At 41.8% G+C, this 15,503-nt stretch overlaps 1 protein-coding gene across 1 annotated transcript; it reads left to right on the forward strand.

Annotated features, from left to right (window-relative positions):
• Positions 1-3,938: 3,938 nt before the first annotated feature.
• On the forward strand, positions 3,939-12,112 carry slc22a15 (solute carrier family 22 member 15). The gene is made up of 12 exons (XM_014205358.2): positions 3,939-4,119; positions 6,676-6,819; positions 6,983-7,115; positions 7,421-7,585; positions 7,770-7,899; positions 8,088-8,324; positions 8,520-8,660; positions 8,836-8,921; positions 9,006-9,114; positions 9,288-9,360; positions 9,574-9,732; positions 10,569-12,112. Exons 1-12 carry the CDS (start codon positions 4,036-4,038, stop codon positions 10,614-10,616), a joined length of 1,509 nt encoding a protein of 502 aa, XP_014060833.1. The 5' UTR covers positions 3,939-4,035; the 3' UTR covers positions 10,617-12,112.
• Positions 12,113-15,503: the final 3,391 nt, after the last annotated feature.

Genomic DNA, 15,503 nt, shown 5'->3' on the forward strand with positions numbered 1-15,503 from the left:
TGTGGATCTAAATGTTTTTCCTCATAATCCTGGACTATCGGACCACCATTTTATTACGTTTGCAATTGCAACAAATAATCTGCTCAGACCCCAACCAAGGAGCATTAAAAGTCGTGCTATAAATTCTCAGACAACCCAAAGATTCCTTGATGCCCTTCCAGACTGCCTCTGCCTACCCAAGGACGTCAGAGGACAAAAATCAGTTAACCACCTAACCGAGGAACTCAATTTAACCTTGCGCAATACCCTAGATGCAGTTGCACCCCTAAAAACTAAAAACATCTGTCATAAGAAACTAGCTCCCTGGTATACAGAAAATACACGAGCTCTGAAGCAAGCTTCCAGAAAATTGGAACGGAAATGGCGCCACACCAAACTGGAAGTCTTCCGACTAGCTTGGAAAGACAGTACCGTGCAGTATCGAAGAGCCCTTACTGCTGCTCGATCATCCTATTTTTCCAACTTAATTGAGGAAAATAAGAACAATCCGAAATTTCTTTTTGATACTGTCGCAAAGCTAACTAAAAAAGCAGCCTTCGCAAATGGAGGATGGCTTTCACTTCAGCAGTAATAAATTTATGAACTTCTTTGAGGAAAAGATCATGATCATTAGAAAGCAAATTACAGACTCCTCTTTAAATCTGGGTATTCCTCCAAAGCTCCATTGTCCTGAGTCTGCACAACTCTGCCAGGACCTAGGATCAAGGGAGATACTAAAGTGTTTTAGTACTATATCTCTTGACGCAATGATGAAAATAATCATGGCCTCCAAACCCTCAAGTTGCATACTGGACCCTATTCCAACTAAACTACTGAAAGAGCTGCTTCCTGTGCTTGGCCCTCCTATGTTGAACATAATAAACGGCTCTCTATCCACCGGATGTGTACCAAGCTCACTAAAAGTGGCAGTAATAAAGCCTCTCTTGAAAAAGCCGAATCTTGATCCAGAAATTATAAAAAACTATCGGCCTATATCGAATCTTCCATTCCTCTCCAAAATTTTAGAAAAAGCTGTTGCACAGCAACTGACTGCCTTCCTGAAGACAAACAATGTATACGAAACGCTTCAGTCTGGTTTTAGACCCCATCATAGCACTGAGACTGCACTTGTGAAGGTGGTAAATGACCTTTTAATGACGTCAGACTTTCTACTTTTAAACTCGGACAAAACAGAGATGCTTGTTCTAGGTCCCAAGAAACAAAGAGATCTTCTGTTGAATCTGACAATTAATCTGGATGGTTGTACAGTCGTCTCAAATAAAACTGTGAAGGACCTCGGCGTTACTCTGGACCCTGATCTCTCTTTTGAAGAACATATCAAGACTGTTTCAAGGACAGCTTTTTTCCATCTACGTAACATTGCAAAAATCAGAAATTTTCTGTCCAAAAATGACGCAGAAAAATTAATCCATGCTTTTGTTACTTCTAGGCTGGACTACTGCAATGCTCTACTTTCCGGCTACCCGGATAAAGCACTAAATAAACTTCAGTTAGTGCTAAATACGGCTGCTAGAATCCTGACTAGAACCAAAAAATTTGATCATATTACTCCAGTGTTAGCCTCCCTACACTGGCTTCCTGTTAAGGCAAGGGCTGATTTCAAGGTTTTACTGCTAACCTACAAAGCATTACATGGGCTTGCTCCTACCTATCTTTCCGATTTGGTCCTGCCGTACATACCTACACGTACGCTACGGTCACAAGACGCAGGCCTCCTAATTGTCCCTAGAATTTCTAAGCAAACGGCTGGAGGTAGGGCTTTCTCCTATAGAGCTCCATTTTTATGGAATGGTCTGCCTACCAATGTGAGAGACGCAGACTCAGTCTCAACCTTTAAGTCTTTACTGAAGACTTATCTCTTCAGTAGGTCCTATGATTAAGTATAGTCTGGCCCAGGAGTGTGAAGGTGAACGGAAAGGCTGGAGCAACGAACCGCCCTTGCTGTCTCTGCCTTGCCGGTTCCCCTCTTTCCACTGGGATTCTCTGCCTCTAACCCTTTTACAGAGGCTGAGTCACTGGCCTACTGGTGTTCTTCCATGCCGTCCATGGGAGGGGTGCGTCACTTGAGTGGGTTGAGTCACTGACGTGGTCTTCCTGTCTGGGTTGGCGCCCCCCCCTTGGGTTGTGCCATGGCGGAGATCGTTGTGGGCTATACTCGGCCTTGTCTTAGGACGGTAAGTTGGTGGTTGGAGACATCCCTCTAGTGGTGTGGGGGCTGTGCTTTGGCAAAGTGGGTGGGGTTATATCCTGCCTGTTTGGCCCTGTCCGGGGTATCATCGGATGGGGCCACAGTGTCTTCTGATCCCTCCTGTCTCAGCCTCCAGTATTTATGCTGCAGTAGTTTATGTGTCGGGGGCTAGGGTCAGTCTGTTACATCTGGAGTATTTCTCTTGTCTTATCCGGTGTCCTGTGTGTATTTAAATATGCTCTCTCTAATTCTCTCTTTCTCTCTTTCTGTCTTTCTCTCGGAGGACCTGAGCCCTAGGACCATGCCTCAGGACTACCTGGTATGATGACTCCTTGCTGTCCCCAGTCCACCTGGCCGTGCTGCTGCTCCAGTTTCAACTGTTCTGCCTGCGGCTATGGAACCCTGACCTGTTCACCGGACGTGCTTGTTGCACCCTCGACAACTACTATGATTATTATTATTTGACCATGCTGGTCATTTATGAACATTTTAACATTTTAACATTTTGACCATGTTCTGTTATAATATCCACCCTGCACAGCCAGAAGAGGACTGGCCACCCCTCATAGCCTGGTTCCTCTCTAGGTTTCTTCCTAGGTTTTTGGCCTTTCTAGGGAGTTTTTCCTAGGGAGTTTTTCCTAGCCACCGTGCTTCTTTCACATGCTTTGCTTGCTGTTTGGGGTTTTAGGCTGGGTTTCTGTACAGCACTTTGAGAATATCAGCTGATGTACGAAGGGCTATATAAAAATAAATTTGATTTGATTTTGATTTGATTACTGCATCTTGCCTATGCCGCACGGCCATCGCTCATCCATATATTTATGTACATATTCTTATTCATCCCTTTACACTTGTGCGTATAAGGTAGTTGTTGTGAAATTGTTAGATTACTTGTTAGATATTACTGCACTGTCGGAACTAGAAGCATATGCATTTCGCTACACTCACATTAACATTTGCTGACCATGTGTATGTGACCAATACAATTTGATTTGATTTGACTTAGATGAAGATCAGATCAAATTCTATGACCAATTTATGCAGAAATCCAGGTAATTCCAAAGGGTTCACATACTTTTGCTTGCCACTGTATAACGTGAATTGATGTAATTTTATCTGTGGCCATTGATCTTGAGCCTTCTTCGATGGGCACTTGTAATGTAATTCTATGGCAGCACCGAAGAGGCATGAATTTTTTAGCTCTACCCTTAGATTTTGTGGTGATGTAGTGTCCCCATTAGTGACGGAACACTGAGCCAATCTCGGCGCAACTAGAGAACATTACCAACCCCTACGCTCCATATTTTCCACTGGCTGCCCCATCACCACAGAACTCGTAAAAAGCATTACAAGCATTTTGCAACACCCGCAATAACATCTGCTAAACATGTATGTGATCAATAAAATTTGATTTGATTTGAAAGCACTGAGCTAGGCTAAAACACCAGCATTTTGAGGTGGCTTACTCAAGGAATAAAAAAGGGACCAAGTTTGAATGCGGCTTTTTTAAAACTCAATGATGTTTTATTTTAATAACATGCTAAACATGTGGGGCTCAAAACCTGCTTGAATGATGGGACGCCACTGCCTGGAGGCTATCTCGGAGTTCTTTACACTCATTTCTTTAGCCTCCAATTGATCACAGTATATCCATTCCATCCGCCCGATTCGTTCAGAACGAATTCGCCCAATTAGTTACTGCTGCGCATGCGCCGTTGTCTGTTTCGTCTCCTTGACCAATCCGCTTCCCTATATGATAACATGTGATAGTAATCCACGTCTGCGAAATTATGTTTGCGCAGTCTGTCAAATTGGTGTGATGTGCTTGAATATTGTTTCCTCTTGGAATGGATTTAGAAGAGGCATTTCAACTAGTCGGAGAATTCGGATCATATCAGAAGCAGATGGTGTTGGTTCTTGTGTTGTTACAGGTTTGTTTTATTAACTTTCCTTTTTTTTCCGCGGAAAACATATGCCACCCACAGCTAGTTAGCTAGCTGTATTAGCTAGCAATCTAATACATTTACTATATTTTCTGAATGCATTATAGTATGTCGTCAAACTTAGTATGGGGCAAGCCAGCTAGTAGTCTGTCGCTGTTATTGTTATCCAGCCATAGCTAAGCTACTTAGCTAACGTTAGTTGGCTAGATAATGAAATCACAGAAGCTTTGAAGTAACGTTAGCTTGCTGAATCCTAGCTGGCTATCTCTCTCTACATTTGCATACCCATTAAAGCCACAGTCTGCAATATTTCCCCCTGTTCAATGGCCATTTTAATAAATTTTACTCTAGTTCTTGAAGAATAGAACTTTTATAAATGAAATGACAAATGGTTTATCCTATAACCCAATATCTAAGAGCCAATTTATGCTTGATCCGAAACTGTGACGCAATTGCCAAGTGTCTGGAGGCAGGCAGAGGACAAATTGACCACCATACCGCATCGCCATGCGCCTCTCAAATTTGGTAAAAATGAGGTCTCATATAGCTCTGCATTGACATGATTGGTGGACGGTAGGTGAGGGCGGAATGACTTGTATAAACACAAATTCACTAACCTTGACAACTTCCTTCACAACCGGTAACTTGGCGGTTAAAACCGTTGGGCCAATAACCGAAAGGTTGCTGGTTCGAATCTCTGAGCCGGCTAGGTGGAAAATGTCTGCCCTTGAGCAAGGCACTTAACCCTAATTGCTCCTGTAAGTCGCTCTGGATAAGAGCATTTGCTAAATGACTGCCGGAACAGGATCTGACACCTCTCCGTTTTGGGCTGTGTCGTTCAGGAACCTATTTGTCTGAATACTTTACCTCTAGTGGCATAAAAGATCATTGTAACTTTTTACAATGTAAAAATTCTAATAAACTAATATGCCATCACCAGCGAGTGAGCTGTATATCATTGGGTGAAACTGGAAAGCATTTTTTGAAATATAATTTCCTCATTGTCTCCATAAATCTAGGCCTAGGCTATTGATGGATTCAAGACAAGGTCGTTTTCACTGATCTCAGTCTCGGTGTCAAAGTAGCTAGTCATTTCGATCGTTTGTGAGGTATTATGGTGCTTTCAAGACAACTGGTATCTTGGGGGGAGGAAACGAGGTCAAATCATGACGTCAGTGATCCATCTTCAGGTATTCCCCACTTGGAATTCCGAGTTAGATAAACGTCCCAAACAAATTTTCCCAGTCGGAGCTTGTTTTTTTCCCTATTTCTCAGTTGACTTAAACATACTGAATTCTGAGATTTTCCAGCTCCGTGTTCCCAGTTTTGAACGCGGCATTAAAAAAAGACTGTCAGTCTCAGTCATGTAAAATGACGAAGAATTGCATGAAATGCGTCTATAAAAGTCCCCAAACATTCCGTCACCTTTGGCCCCAAAAATAATGTCCCCATGTGTGTAACATCTGTAAGTGGCTCTACTCTTCTGCCCTATGTCACTCGGCAAATGTGTTGATATGCATTCAATGCTTTATTATAAAGGTGGGTTATTTTTTTATGTGTTCCGGTACCTCAGAGCTCCCCAGCTCTACCATGCCAATCTCCGAAATTTCAGAGGATTTGAGTAGGTCAGGCTGTTCAATTGCAGAATGTGTGAAAGGAGCTAGCTAATTAAATACCAGTGATGGATAGATCTCTTGAGTAGCTAGGCATTTATTTATTTTATTTCACCTTTATTTAACCAGGTAGGCAAGTTGAGAACAAGTTCTCATTTACAATTGCGACCTGGCCAAGATAAAGCAAAGAAGTTTGACACATACAACACAGAGTTACACATGGAGTAAAACAAACATAGTCAATAATATAGTAGAAAAATAAGTCTATATACAATGTGAGCAAATGAGGTGAGAAAAGGGAGGTAAGGCAAAAAAGGCTATGGTGGCAAAGTAAATACAATAAAGCAAGTAAAACACTGAAATGGTAGATTTGCAGTGGAAGAAAGTGCAAAGTAGGAATAGAAATAATGGGGTGCAAAGGAGCTAAATAAATACAGTAGGGGAAGAGGTATTGTTTGGGCTAAATTATAGATGGGTGACAGGTACAGGTGCAGTATTCTGTGAGCTGCTCTGACAGCTGGTGCTTAAAGCTAGTGAGGGAGATGTGTTTCCAGTTTTAGAGATTTTTGTAGTTCGTTCCAGTCATTGGCAGCAGATAACTGGAAGGAGAGGCGGCCGGAGGAGGATTTGGCTTTGGGGGTGACCAGAGAGATATACCTGCTGGAGCGCGTGCTACAGGTGGGTGCTGCTATGGTGACCAGTGAGCTGAGATAAGGGGGAACTTTACCTAGCAGGGTCTTGTAGATGACCTGGAGCCAGTGGGTTTGGCAACGAGTATGAAGCGAGGGCCAGCCAACGAGAGCGTACAGGTCGCAGTGATAGGTAGTATATGGGGCTTTGCTGACAAAATGGATGGCACTTTGATAGACTGCATCCACTTTATTGAGTAGGGTATTACTTGCTTGGCACTCAGCTTCGTTTTGTTTTCCAGGTGTATATGGCATGCCAGTCCATGCTCATTGTGCTCATTGGCGCTATACCAGAATACCACATTGAACAAGGTGACCACTCCAACTATGAGGAGCTCATCAAACACGTTACATTTACAGAGGATGTCAACTCCATTGTGACGGAGGTGAGAGGTCACCGTTCATGATTCAATAGGAGCAAAAAATGTGCCGTGCTTGAGAATGTAGTGTCATTCACACCTGTGTATGGAATTTAACCCATTTAAAAATAATCTACAAAATGATAATATATGAATGCCGTATTCCTGTCTTTCCTTCCTTTTCTCTTAGTGGTTCCTTCTAAAGCAACAAGCTTACAAGGTCAGCTTGGCAGGCTCTTTGTTCTTCGCTGGGGTCTTGGTTGGAAATGTGTTTTTTGGACCCCTCTCTGACAAGATTGGAAGGAAACCAGTCTTCCTAACAGGTGACAAATGAGGTTCACAACTTTTCATATTATGATCTTAATCCATATCCTATAAAATATTTGACTGGCTGATATGATATAGCATCCATTAGGACATGTTGTTCTGACCTGCTTCCTTGCAGGCTACTTTTCAGCCTAACAAATAGTGTCACTGGTAAACATCTGAGAGTTATGGTTAGGCCTCATCATTCATAATTACAAAAAAAACATTTTGCTTGTGGACTGCTACGTCATTGATAACATGCTCTTTTAGTAACTTTCTCTTTGACAAACCAACTTTTTTGCTCTGTTTCTCTCTCTCTCAGCTCTGTTCTTTGAGGTGGTGTTTGGCTATGCCACAGCCTTTGCTCCCAGCTATGAGGTGTTTGCGTTGTCGCGCCTGCTGGTGGGTCTGATGAATGGGGGTATGTCCCTCGTCTGTTTTGTGCTCACCCAGGAGTATGTGGGCAAGGCCTACTGGGCCATGACAGGTACAAATAATCAACCTGACAATGACAAATGTTTACCAGACACAGCTACAGTAACTAAGGAAGGTGGGACTAGGATTGGACAAAGGGTCAATTGTAGTCAGTCCGTCGACATAAGTGGTCTGACACCATTGGAAAGTGTTTTTTCCAAATGATTTAAATGTTGTCTCTGGTGTTTGTTTTTCAGGGACATTGACTAATATGACCTTTGCTGTGGGCATTGCCCTGTTTGGTGCCCTTGGCTATTATATCAGACCATGGCGTACCCTGGCAACAGCAGCTAATTCTCCTGGTGTCCTGTTTTTTCTACTTTGTGTGTAAGTCACTTTTTTTTTAAGGATGATTATTCCAAGAAAGCAATTGCATTAGAACCTTGACTGACACCTTTCCCAATACATTTTACCACATATGTGAGACTGCAGTTTGCTGATGAAACAAATAGCAAGTTGACCTTTCTGTCTCCTGTGTTTTTTTTCTGTCTTTCTTGTTTTTCTGACTGAGGCAGGACTCTCCCGGAGTCTCCACGCTGGCTGTATTCCCGTGGTTACACGGAGAAGGCGGAGGAGGTTTTGCAGTACATAGCTGTGCGGAATGGGAACAGCAATGCTGCAGCCAAAGTAAAGCTCCGTATGTGTCCTGGCTCTGTCAGGACTGGTAACCAGGGCAACAATGGCCCTGGCTTCCTCGACCTGTTCACCCACACAGTGCTCCGCAGGAGAACCGTGGTGCTCATGTATGTCTGGTGAGTTAGCACACCATGAGCTGAACCACTGGGAAACCAGGGGGACTCGCTTTTTGCAATGTCATTAATAGTACACAGACGGTATCAACAGCTCCCAACGATGTTTACGTTCAGTATACGTTGTTTTAAAGACCTTTCACATTGAAGACACACATAACTGACCTTAGCTTGACACTGTCTGTGGATGTGCTCTAGGTATTCCTGCAGCCTGGTGTACTATGGGCTGACCATGAACGCCAGTGAGGACAGTGGGAACCGCTACTTCAGTGTTGCCATGTATGGACTAGTGGAGCTCCCGGCCTACCCTCTCTGTATCTTTTTCATTAACAAGCAGTGGTAAGATTCTCACCACCTGTCATGATATTCTATGAATTAAAGTGTCAGTGATGCACTGAATAAATAAATGATTTATGCTTAAAAATTCAGAAGTTGAACTGTAATAGTTAGTTTCACAAGACCATCTATTCTCCTCAGCTGTGCTAAACAGTTGGAATTTGTGCCTGTTTTTTAGGGCTGGGAGAAGGAAAACCATGGCCAGCTTTCTGGGTTTAGCTGGCTTGTCATGTCTATGCACCATGTTGGTCCCAGTAAATGCTGGTAAGGGCATTCCATCTACAGTATATTTACATAAATTTGATTCATTATTTTGCTTTTTTAATCTATTTGTTGTTTATTATTTAGGGGCATTGTTCAATGCTACTTCTTTAGCTTTGTTAGGAAAGCTGTTGGTCAGTGCGGCTTTCAACATAGTGTATGTCTACACTACTGAACTGTACCCCACTACTATAAGGTGAGTGCAGTGCAAACAGGTCCCACTAAATTACTTCTATAAAGTACAGTAGAGGGTGCCATTCTCCCATTTTTGCTTGTGTGATGAGTGTCAATTCTCACAATGCAATATGGTTTTGAACGGTATGTTGGAGAGGTGTTTGAATAATGTTACGTGCTTTGTCTTGATGTCAGGAACGCTGGTCTTGGGGTCTGCTCAATGTCTTGCAGAGTCGGAGGGATCCTGGCCCCTTTCGTGCCCTCTATGGTACGTCAGCAGAATATCATTTAATATGACGAGAGACAAAAAATCATCAGTCTTTTTGTTTTCACAATTGTAATCAAGTACGAGGACCACTTTGGGCTTTCTAAGTGTTCAAATTGTGGTAAACAGAAGTTTTGTTTTGCCTTCTGTCAGAATGTATGGTATTCATTTGAACCCCTCAAGCTTAAGCTGTGTTTTGTTTGCTATGCGTTTCAGAGAGACTTACACACCTCTATGCCCTTCATGGTGTTCTGTCTCAGTGGGATCTCTGCTGGCTGCCTGGGTCTCCTTCTCCCTGAGACACTTAACAAACCTGTGACAGAGACACTGGATGAGCTCAGCAGCTCTGCTTACCACCGCATTGTAGAGACCGAGGTAGGATCATAACTCTGTTAATTATGTTGGGTTAGTTACCCCCTAGCTTCTCACGTACAGTACTAGTCAAAAGTTTGGACACCTACTCATTCAATCGTTTTTCTTTATTTGACTATTTTCTACATTGTAGACTAATAGTGAAGACATCAAAACTATGGCAGAACACCATGGAATCATGTAGTAACTCCAAAAAATTGTTAAACATCTAAATATATTTTAGATTCTTTCAGGGAGCCACCCTTTGCTTTGACAGCTTTGCACACTACTTTTTTGGTAACTACATGATTCCATACGTTTCATAGTTTTGATGTCTTCACATTTATTCTACAATGTAGAAAATAGTAAAAATAAAAACCCTTGAATGAGTAGGTGTATCCAAACTTTTACTTGTACTGTAGTTCGAAAGCCTGGCGAAGTTCTCCTCAGGAAGAAAATATAAAGGGGTGGAGTATAACTAGTGAAGCCAATCACGTTTTGCGTCGGTGGTGCCCCAAACGGAGTTTGTGATACTGATTTTTAAAACAACCTAGCAAGCCTATGATGCAAAACTATGTCCTACACTGTAGGAAAATATACATTTTTTTTTAAATGAATGGAAAAACAAGGAAATGCCTCTCCTGAGGGAAAATTCAAGCTCTGAATGCTAGCGCTCCCATTCAAATGAAAATCCAGTATTGATGTTCTCCAGACTTCCAATAGTTGAGACAGGATTGAGAAGGATGGTCAGGTGAGACTAGTTACTCCCCCTACCCAAATGCAAGTTTGCAATGATCTTAAATGTAATACCTGCTTAACATTCTGTATCTTGGGGGGTTGGTTTGTGTTCCGTTATACAGACACACTTGTTTGAAGAGGACCAATCGAAAACAAACCACAATCAGTGACTCACTCTTTGAACAAGAGAACAGTCAGAGGCAATCCGACAGGAGAGACTCTCGAATCCTGTCCCCACACACAAGTGCTTTCTCACAAGGGACCCGATGTGCTCCGTTTCCATGGTGAAGCAAGGACGGGTCATGCTGTGATGGATGGTGGTCCATTTTTACAGGGACCAGCACACATGTTTACAATGTTTTCGTGTTATTTTGTTTCTCTCTTTGTATGTGTGTGATACTTTTTGTACTTTACAGTGAAAATCGCTGTTTAGCTGCAGTGAATTTATCAAGTAATCATGTGCTATCAAATGGAAGAGAACAACAATTACTGCCAAAGTTTTCAGTTTCTTCTTTGCCAAGTAGTCATCGGGGCCTAATTTATATTTTTTGCGTACATTTAACACTAAATAGCCGCGTGCGCCATTTCTGAACTGTGCACGCACAAAAACATTGAGATTTATTAACTTGGCATACGCCATTCGTATGCAGGTTTCCCATTGTAAATCAGACCTGTCATAAAACTGAACGAGCATTTACTCCACCTGAAAAACGCCCATCATTCACCTTTTGTGGTGACAATAACGCCCTTATTTTCTGTATAGTTTGGAAGTATTGGAATTAGGCCAAGACGGTATCTAAAGGAAATAGCAATGGCGACCTTGATCACATGTCTTTGGAGGGATTGGCAAAATGTTTTCTTTGTATTGCTATTACCTTTAGATACTGTCTTGGCCTAATTCCAATACTTTCAAACTATACAGAAAATACGGGTGTTAAAAGGTTAATGATGGGTCTTTTTCAGGTGGAGTAAATTTGGGTTATGTGACATTTTCTGAAAGACAAAAACAATTGCATGTTTTTGTGGACCTGTAAACAGATCGTTTAAATGCAATGTATTGCATAAACTTTTTCCTGACACTAAATATGCTGCACTGCCCGCGAATTCTGATACATTGTCTACTCTAAAAAATGTAAACAGTGACCTTTGTGGTAGCCTATACACTTCAATGCAAAATATTAACTGTCTGTTCACCTGTCAAATTCTACTGTATGTTATAAACCGCGCACCCTGTCGGATACATAGAGCAAAATTATAATAGCCTAACTAATAATCCCAGTTAAATGAGAGATGCGTGTGGTAATTTGTTGTATGGCTACTACAAGAATATAAACTCATAATGGCCAGAAAATGTGAGGAATTTATTATGCAATGGTTGATATGTATTATGTTTCTAAATGAAATATCTACACTAGACATTTCACATTACAGTACTCGGACGTAGCCTGTGAACCGTCTGTTCTACTGTTAAACTGTGCCTCAGATCGCATATAGCAAAATAGGCTGCTTGAAATAGATAAGCTATTTACTAGTGTGAAGTGGGTACAATTTTAAATGAGTAATATACTACCATTCGTCCCATCTTAGCCTATAGGCCGACAAGTTATTTCTAAACCATCAGTCAAAGGTGAAATGATTGTGGAAATTAAATAAATAACAGAAAATATATATGCCTTATTTCAAATTATTTTATGTGACGATGCATTGATTTTTCTTTTATCACAAATGGAAAATGATAGCATCTTATTTAGCTAGGCCTACCTGTTTTTTGTTATGAATAGGTGTCATATTTTCACAAGGCTACTACTAGGCTACTTTTGCTTTCTTGCAATGCAGAACTTCAACCACTAGAAACTGTATGCATGGTCTAAAGTTTGCGGGAGGATAGCACTTTTTCATGTTAAGTTCAGTTTTTATAAATACCAACTTTTGTGTGAAAACGGGCATGCATATTTTGTGTGTACGCAACGTTTATAAATCAGGCCCCTGAAGTTTAAATGGTTTGTTTCAGTTTCCATATAAATATAATTTCTGTGTGTTCTGCTGGTCAGATCATACGCTAGTTACAATGTGAATACAGATTATGTATAAGTATCTCTCTTGGACAGTGACGATTTGTAAAGTATTCAAGGTAATTGGTTTACATTGTGTTGATTCCAGAGTTGTAAATAGTTAATATGATGGCAAGTAACACCAATTGTGAATGGTAGCTTGCATAATTATATTGTGATGTATAATATGATTATGAGAATGACAGTGGAACATGGAATTACTGCACGTGTCATGTTTGGTAATAGTCTGGTGTCTCTCCCCCCACCAGAACAGGGTGCATTGTAATGTTCATCGACATTTTAATGTTTTATATCTTAATACTGTTTATTATAAGTAATTATAGTGGTCACTGCCTGAACTCAGGTCACGTTTGGCCTTTTCCACTAGTGAGGCGATTGTGTCACCATTGACGCAGACAGGAGAGGCCCAGATCAACCATATCGTCCAGAAGCTCTCATCAAAGACTAAGTAACTGCATAATGTTTTTTTCCCCCATCACTTATAATTATGGCAGTTGGCCAGTACCACCGGTTCAGCAAACAGTTGGAGTGAGTTGAAGAGTTGAAACCATAATCATTGTTTTGATTTATATTCCTCTGACACTATGCTTGCCAGCACAGAAATCCCCTGTTGAAGTAAATAAAAAATCTCCAACAAAAGTTTGTGGAAATTAGGTGTTGAATTGAAATGAAAATGTCTTGAATTAATGTGTATAATTATACAGTATGTGGGTTAGCTTAAAATCAAGCTCAAAACATAGCTTGGATGCACTTCAATTTTATAACTCTACGTTCTAATTTGAGCTGGAGTGCTTATGCTACTTAAAGTAATTATCGGCAGGTAGCCTAGTGGTTAGAGCGATTGGATCGAACCCCCAAGCTGACGAGGTAAAAATCTGTCGTTCTGCCCCTGAACAAGGCAGTTGACTCACTGTTCCCCGGTAGGCTGTCATTGTTAGTAAGAATTTGGTCTTAACTGACTTGCCTAGTTTAAATAAAATGTGGTCTGCTACCGTCATTATTGTATGTTTGAGCTGTAGGTTTTCACCCACCATTGATTTGAGGTCCTGGAATTGCTATTCTTCACTCTGAACAGCAAGCTTGCCAGATGATATTTCAGCATGCAGTAGATTTGTGTCACAAGCTCTTGCTGCAGAATATTTTGTAGATGGGTGATTGAAGGCAATGCACCTGAGGTAGATAAGGTGTGTAACATGGGGCTGGGTGAGGTTACTTCCATTCTCTGTCTAATTAGAAGCCAATTGAAAGGCATGTCAGATGATTCAGTTGAATGGTTGTATAAACTAAATAACAAAAAGGAAAGTCTGAAGCCTCAAGGTGACCTCATTTGCTTATTAAAACTGCCACTCGAGACCGGGGAAACACAGAATATTGTTCACACATCCTCCAATACGCACTCAAATCAAAAGTTCATGATCTGGCCAGCTAACCCCACCCCCCAATTCCTCACTTAACACTCCCCAAAAAACATTTTCCAACGGCACTGATATCTTGATATTTATAGTTACCTCCAGTCAAGTTGATGAGGCGTGAGGAGGGGAATGAGAGTGTGGTTATGTTTGAGTGGGTGTGTGAGCACTGAGCATGTGAGTGTGTGGGGGAGGCCAGGAGAGTAATGTCCACACTGACCCACTGCTGAACTTTCGAGGAACAACTCTGTCACATCTCTAGAGGGGAGAGTGCGTGATTGGGGCAGTGTGCATGAGTGAGAGTGTGCCAGGGAGTGTGTGTGTATTTGTACTTGTGGTAGCCTATTGGGTGGATTGCTAGCAGTAAATGTGCTCTCAGTCCAGATTTATGTGTTTACTTAAGATTTTATCACAGTGTTAAAAGTTTGATTAATGGTAATAGATTAATAGTCTTATTCAGATAATTATTCAAGTAAAACGCTATTAGTAGCACACAGATTTTTTGTTTGCTTTATGGTCAACTGAACTATCTAGCACCCAGTATAATCTAGTATGGTACTTTTTGCTGGTTCCTTGCTATCTTTTCTCAGGCAACAGGCTAAAGGGCAAATACATAATTAAAGTAGATTCCCGGGTACACGGGTATAGCAGTTCTGACTCATAACTGTTGTGACATCAGTGAGTAAGTGTCAGAAGTGGACATTTTAAGGATTTGTGGTGTCTAAACAAACAGTTCCCCTTCACAGTGATGGGCCATAAATCCAGCAGTCTGACAGGGAACAGTGCAGGGTCACTGCTCTCCACAGCCGTCATTTCTCCCAACCTTTTTCAACCTCCAACCACCTAGGGGGACAGACGACAATTGGGGTTGAGCATTATCAGAGAGGACAAGTTGAAGTTATTTTGAATTTGTCAGAGTTCTGCATATAGATACAGACCTGCTATACTAGACAGTCTGGATGTGCGTGTGCTTGAGTATGTGCGCGTCTGGCTGTGTTCTTTTCTTACAATGAACATAACTCTCTATCCCCAAATCCTTGAACATTTTCTTTGTCTATGTATGACATTGCAATCTGTGACTAACGTTTCTAACCCTACACCATGCTGCTCCCTGCTGCTGCATCACAGTGGGTGTGGGCAGTGAATGGGGATGTAGCATAGGGCTGGACCAGGCTGGAGCAGTTAAAATACGGAGCCATAACTCAGCTGCTGCCACTCCACTGTTCTCCCTCCGCTGGGCTCTGTGTGAACTCCTGCACGCTGGGTGACCTGATGTTATCTGCTGCTTTCACACTCGCCGCTGCTTCTGGTTGTAATTACACTGTGTATAGAGCATCCTGCCGGTGAGTCTCTCAGAGACCGAGGCCTTTCCGCTCTTGAGAGAGGGGGAGGAAAGGAAGGACGGACATGTGCAGGTGGGGGTTGGAAAGAAGGGAAGGGGGTTGGGGAACTTTCCACAGATGGAGAGAGCAATGATGAGAGTAAGCCAAGTCTGACCTGTGAGAAAATGCTTCTTTCATATTCTTAAATACCATATTTTCAGTTTTGTTATGTGTTGGGAATGTATTGCCGAGAT

The sequence above is a fragment of the Salmo salar genome, chromosome ssa01 (assembly GCF_905237065.1).
Source record: "Salmo salar chromosome ssa01, Ssal_v3.1, whole genome shotgun sequence".
NCBI classification, from domain to species: Eukaryota; Metazoa; Chordata; class Actinopteri; order Salmoniformes; family Salmonidae; genus Salmo; species Salmo salar.